At 38.3% G+C, this 6,612-nt stretch overlaps 1 protein-coding gene across 5 annotated transcripts in view; it reads left to right on the top strand.

The window, feature by feature from the left end:
• Usp34 (ubiquitin specific peptidase 34) overlaps positions 1-6,612 on the top strand; it is a 194,576-nt gene that overhangs the window by 139,242 nt on the left and 48,722 nt on the right. For all 5 annotated transcript variants that reach the window (XM_029544913.1, XM_021210274.1, XM_029544912.1 and 2 more), the window contains 2 exons: positions 1,891-2,063; positions 5,389-5,542. In XM_029544913.1, the coding sequence (XP_029400773.1) occupies positions 1,891-2,063; positions 5,389-5,542 (327 nt within the window). The remainder of the gene's footprint in view (positions 1-1,890; positions 2,064-5,388; positions 5,543-6,612) is intronic.

Here is a 6,612-nt window from a genome sequence, read left to right as displayed (position 1 = left end):
GGATTTCTGAGTTCGAGGCCAGCCTGGTCTACAGAGTGAGTTCCAGGACAGCCAGGGCTACACAGAGAAACCCTGTCTCGAAAAACAAAAAAATAAAAATAAACCCAGCACCCAGGAGGCAGAGGCAGATGGATCTCTGAGAATTTTATGACAGCCAGGGCTACATGTCCTGTGTCCAAAATCAAACAAACAACAGCCGAAAACAACTCCAGCTACAGGTTTTCAAGGCCCTTCTGGTCCCATTGATACCCCCACATATGACTTGCATATCTACAGACACATAGAAATGCATATAAATAAAAATGAACCTTTAAAAAAAATAATAATCCAAGGCTAGCCTGGTCTACACAGTGAGTTCCAGGACATCCAAGGCTAACCTGACTCAAAAAAGGAAAGAAAAAAAACTTTTAAAAATAAGAGAAAAAGAAAAACATTGCTACTATCAATTTATACAACCAATTTTATAATTTCTATCAGTTTGTATTTTTATGCTGTGTGAGCATACATGTGTGCAGGGATACACATAGGCATGTATGTGTGTTTATATATAAACCACAAGTCAGTGTTACGTATCTCTCTTGGGTTTTCTGTTGTTTTGTGGGTTTTTGTTTGTTTGTTTGTGGGTTTTTTGGCTCTTTGAGACAGGGTTTTCTGTGTAACAGAGCCCTGGCTGTCTTGGCCTGAACTTTGTAAGATCAGTCTGGTCTGGAACTCAAAGAGATCTTCCGTCTTCTGCCTCCCATGTGTGGGAGTAAAGCTGCGCATCCCCATTCCCAGCCTTCTGTCTTATTTTTTTAAGACAAAGTCTCTTACTGAACATGGAGCCTGCTCTTTTCTTTCTTTCTGGTGCTGGGATTATAGGTGCATGCTACTGCACAGGCTTTTTCATAAATACTGGGGGTCTGAGCTCAGGTCTTCATGCCTTATCAACTGTGCCATCTTCATAGCTGCTTGTCTTTCCCTTACTACTTAAATGCTTAAGGAGCCCGTAAAATGGAGCAGCAGATAGAAGCATTTATAGCACAAACCTAAAGACGTGGGTTCAGCACTAGAACCCCCACAAAACTCTGAATGTGGTGGTGTACATCTGTCATCTCAGTACGCCTAAAACAAGATAAGAGATGGAGACAAATCACTTGTAAGCTGACAGGCTGTTTATTCTGTAATATACAGTGCAGTAGAAACAAGGCCTTACATATCAATAAGGGGAGAAGAGAAAACAGATGCCTGAAAGTTGTCTCTGACTTTCACACACGTATGTATACATACACATAAAAAAACAAATTTTAAAAACTGAGCTGGGAAGATGGTTCAGTAGACAAAGTGTTTATTGTGTAAGTAAGTGTACCTAAGTTTGGACCACCAGCACCCACATGAAAAACCAGCATGAGTATATGTATCTGCTTCTCAAGTGCTATAAAGCTGAAGTAAGAAGATGCCATAGTAAAAATGCAAGCTCTAGGTTCATCGAGAGACCCTTTCTTTTAACAAACCTAAAAAGGTAGAGGGACTCTCTTCCCAACACCTACCGCCCACATTTGATAGTTGGGATGCACATTGTGGAAATCGGAGACCTCCTCTGACTGACTGCCACACCCATAAACAAGAGTGTGTGCACACATGTGCAGACACACTAATACAACTAGTTAATAAAACATTATAACTATTAGATAGGAGAACAATAGGTGTTTCCTAACATCAACCCCTGGCCTCCCATAGGTGCCTACATGGGTAAACACTTTGCTCCCCACCCCAGTAGAAAATTATATTACTTAACAATATTGCTACTTTAAGTTGATTATTAAAATAGATGTAGCACAAATACAAATAGAACTAAGGTATTTTTGAAATAAAGTATGTAATAAATTTGTCTCTCTCCTCACCTCTCAGGGCTTGTTTTAAGAAATTACCTCGTATTCTGAGTTTCAATACTATGAGATATACATTTAATATGGTCACGATGATGAAAGAGAAAGTGAATACGCACTTTTCTTTCCCCTTACGTTTGGATATGACACCCTATACAGAAGATTTTCTAATGGGGAAGAGTGACAGGAAAGAAGGTAAGTTCATTTTCTCAGGTCTCTGTTAACAAGGAAATTGAATGGATGGAGAAAAGTTAATGCTTCTTTTCAACGACATGGTGCTAGAAATCAAATAAAATCTTATTAAAAGTATTTTTTATATGTTTGCATGTTCTGTCTGCATGTATGTGTATGTAGCATATACTTACAGTGACCACAAAGGCCAGAAGAGGGCATTAGATTCCCTGCAACTGGAGTTACATATGGTTGTGGTCCATGATTTGGTTGTTGGGAATTCAACCAGGTCTTGTAGAAAAGCAAGTAGTGTTCTGCTGAGCCGTCTTTCCATTCCAGAAAGGAAAAATTTTTTTAGAGACAATGTAATATATTTACTTGCTTAGCTAGTACTTAAATTCTTCAAGGACTATGGCCTGGGTATTTTTTTTTCCAGTGATTATTTATGCCCTTCGAAAACTGAGGTTGTGGTAAGTCTTACAATAAACTTGAAATTGTAATACATTGCCAAATACAATAATTGTCACAGGTCTTGAAGAATTAAGACTTTTGTGAGAAAGCAATATTTCAGCTGAGATGTAGAGTAAGACCCTAAGAATAAGGGATACTATGTTCTTGAGTATGAGGGTAGCAGAATGATTAATGAGACAAAAATGTCATAATAGTTTTTGGCTTTGGACCATATTAGCAATTTTGTCCTTTACTTATTATTTGTTATATGACTGTTAGATTGGTTTGTATTGTTTGTTTTTGTTTGTTTGGTTGGTTGGTTGGTTTTTTTCAAGACGGGGTTTCTCTGTATAGCCCTGGCTGTCCTGGAACTCACTTTGTAGACCAGGCTGGCCTCGAACTCAGAAATTCGTCTGCCTCTACCCCCCCCCCCCCAAGTGCTGGGATTAAAGGCGTGCGCGACCACGCCCGGCTTGTTTTGTTTTTTTAAGACAGTGTTTCTGTGTGTAGCCCTGGCGGTCCTGGAACTCACTCTGTAGACCAGCTGTCCTCAAACTCAGAATCTGCTTGCCTCTGCCTCCTGAATACTCGGATCAAAAGTGTGGTTAGAGTTTTAATTCCGGAAGTTCTACAATAGAAGGCTCTTAAGAAGGACAAGGTTGTTTTCAGATGGGTGAAGAATAATGGAAAGTGTGAAGGGTGACCGTTCTTGTAAACCATACTGAAGACAGCAGTACAACAATAGGCAGAAGTAATGGAGTTTTCTTCTGTTTTGGACACGGGACTTTGTGCATGCTAGCATTCTACCAAAACATCCCCAGACCTTAGAATTCTTAATTGGATGAATAAATGAATTATTGAATTGTCCCTTTGTAGTATAGACTATTCTTAAAACAACAGCAGTAAAATAGTGACAAAGCCACACAGCTTTTGGTTCCCCACACATTTTACTTAATCAGTGCTTACTAGAGATGGGATGAGAAGCCATGAAAAATTGATTTTTAACTTGAGCAATGGTGAAGAGGAGTTTGAATCAGTAGTTTAAAGTCTCCACAAATGAACAGTCCCAGAAAAGTAGGTCTAAAATAATTGGTAGGTCTTTGGTTATGTTTATTATTATGATTTATGGTTAAATCAGTTTGATTTAAAAGTAGAAGTGGGAACCAGACATGGTGATGCAATCTTTAGTCTCAGCATTCAGGAAGGAGAGGCAGAGACAGGCAGAGCTCTGAGTGTGAGGCCAGGTCTACAAAATGAGTTACAGGTCAGCCAGGGCTTCACAGAGAACTGTATTGGAAAGAAAAAAAAGTTGAAGGAGGAAACCAGATTTTAGTGAATTAAGTAACAGTGACCACTAAACTATTTCAAGTTAATTAATGTGTATCTCAAGGACCATGGGGGCTTTTGTGTTTGTTTTTTATGTTTGTTTTGTTCTTGTGGAGTTTTTGTTTTAGTTTGTTCTTTGTTTTGTTTTGGTATTTTTGTTTTGTTTTGTTTGAGACAGGGTCTTACGGTATTTAGCCCTGGCTACATTTGCTGTTTAGGCCAGGTTGGCCTAAAACCCGATTCACCTGCCTCTGCCTCCCTAGTGCTGGGATTAAAGGCACCATATCCAGCCCCACAGGGCTCCTTAAGTGTGGGAGAAGAAGGTAGAACAGGGCTAGCTAGCTCTTGCCTTTTACATTTCTGTGTAACAACAAGTTCCTTGTTATGTTGTGAGGGCTAAGGCAATGTTGTGTTTAAAATTTAGTGAATCAAGAAGCCAGTATCCTATCCTAACTTTAATAAAGAGCATCTAGTTTAATCTTTAACTCCAGTGCCTAGCATTTTAATGAACATAAAGAAAACATTTAGCATCACAGAATGGGAAATGAGAAATGTAAACAGTGAGTTATAATTTATTTCTTAAAGAGAATTGACTAATTCTTCAAAGATAGGAAAGAAGAATGCAATCAAGGTATGAAGGAACATAAAGTTAGAGGAGGAAAGTTTTATTAGGATTTGTATTAAGAGGTTTCATAGTGATAGATGTGAAAATACAGATCAAGCAATAGTTACTGTCTATATACACCCTGCTCTTAGACCTTTCTGTGGTCCATTTGTGATATTGGAGTGGGACTCCATCTTAGCTGTGCTTCAGTGTATTTCATGTGATGTTTTGTTACACGCACAGAGAGAACATCAAAGGAGTTTGCTAGGCCTTTGGTGATGAATTCAGATCTTGGCATTGCCTCCATTAGCACATTCAGGCTCCTTAGCCACTGCTTTAATGCAGTGCCTGTTTTCTCTGAGCCGTCTGTCCCGCAGTCTACCTCTCAGGGTGGCCTGTATATTGAAGCCAGTCTGCTCTGCTTTCCTCCCACATTTAGGTTTTTTTCTTTTTGTATATTGCTGGGAGTATAGATGGCAGACCATATGCCATTTTTAGGCTTGTCAGGTCAACTATAAGATCTTTGCTTAGTGTCTACTGTTATCTTTTGGTTTTAAAATGCTTCAGATTAGAATGATGCCTTTATTTCTATAGACATAAAACTTTTATTAGAAGCTAACAATACAGTGCTTGGCATAATAAGACTAAAAAGACTAAGGCCTTTTTAGGTCTTGAATTTTTGGTGATGGTAAAAATAAAATTGAAAGAAAAAGCAGGCAATACCGTTTTAAAGGGTTTGTTAGATTAAACAGGTATTTTTATGTTGGTGCTATATATAATTATAAACTAAACTGGTTAATTTTTCTCAAGTGTATATGTTTTTGTATCAGTAAGCTATGGCCTAGCAAATAGTTTTTATATGCATATTTTATATATAAAGTTTTATTCCTTTTTCTGTTGATAAAATACCTTATAAAACATAATCTTAAAGTGGCATTGATTGTCCTTATGTCATGTAAATTATTTTAGGTTTCAAAGATGTTGGTGATCATTCGAAAGACACAGAGAGCTATGAGTATGACTTGATTGGAGTGACTGTTCACACAGGAACAGCAGACGGTGGGCACTATTACAGTTTCATCAGAGACATAGTCAATCCACATGCCTATAAGAACAATAAGTGGTGAGTTTTTAGTGTTTTTCTTTTAAAAAGTATCCCAGTTTTAAGAATATAAATTTATGGTAGTTCTTTGGATGAATTCTTGGTTTAATTTCATAATTTCTATGAAATTAGGCAAAACATCAAATCCTTTTTTCTTTATATATGTGTCTTGACTGTATAGGTAGGCAGATGTATAGAAGTCAGACTTTCATGTTGATTCAGGTTGTCATGCTTGACAGCAGTTATCTGCTAAGCCATCTTGGTGGTCCACAAAAAGAAGCTTTTTTTGTTCAAGGCAACTTTCAGACACACCAGAAGAGGGCATCGGATCCCAGCACAGATGGTTGTGAGCCACCATGTGGTTGCTGGGAATTGAACTCAGGACCTCTGGAAGAGCAGCCAGTGCTCTGTTTGTTCTACTTGACTCCTTCCACATCAGTCACTTGAGGACTTTGGTCTTCAGATGTCTATAGGAAGTACCCTGTGTACAGGGACTGTATGTGTGATTAGGCCTTCTTCTAATTGTTGGAAATACTGCTTTGGACAAAATACACAGCTGCTCTCATTGATCTGTAAGCAGTTTTCAGAATAGTTACATTTAGCTCTTGATCTGATTATTTTAGGCACCATTGCCAGAAGTGCCCCTTTTTAAAAATACATCATCCCACTTTTCTCCTACCAACCTCTCCCTTGTGCTTTTTCATCTATTTGGAGTTATATCCATGAGAATATTGAATTTCTCTGCTCATGTATTTTTAAATGATGTCTATATCTTATCACATTGCTTAATCTTTCATCATTACTTTATATGTTTGATTTTAAGCACACTTTTATTTTTGGAAATATCCAGTAATTAGTGAATCTGTAAAATTGTGAGAGTGCATGTGCCCTAGAGATAGATCCAGTGTCTCACATATGTGCAGCAAATGTTCTATTATTGAGCTATAGTCCCCAAATCAGATGTGCTAGATTTTTAAAGTGGTTTTGATTGTTAAAACCACTTTAACAGCCAGCCGGGCGTGGTGGCGCACGCCTTTAATCCCAGCACTCGGGAGGCAGAGGCAGGCGGATTTCTGAGTTCGAGGCCAGCC

The sequence above is a fragment of the Mus pahari genome, chromosome 13, assembly GCF_900095145.1.
Source record: "Mus pahari chromosome 13, PAHARI_EIJ_v1.1, whole genome shotgun sequence".
NCBI lineage: Eukaryota > Metazoa > Chordata > Mammalia > Rodentia > Muridae > Mus > Mus pahari.
This window is presented reverse-complemented; position numbering and strand designations above follow the sequence as displayed.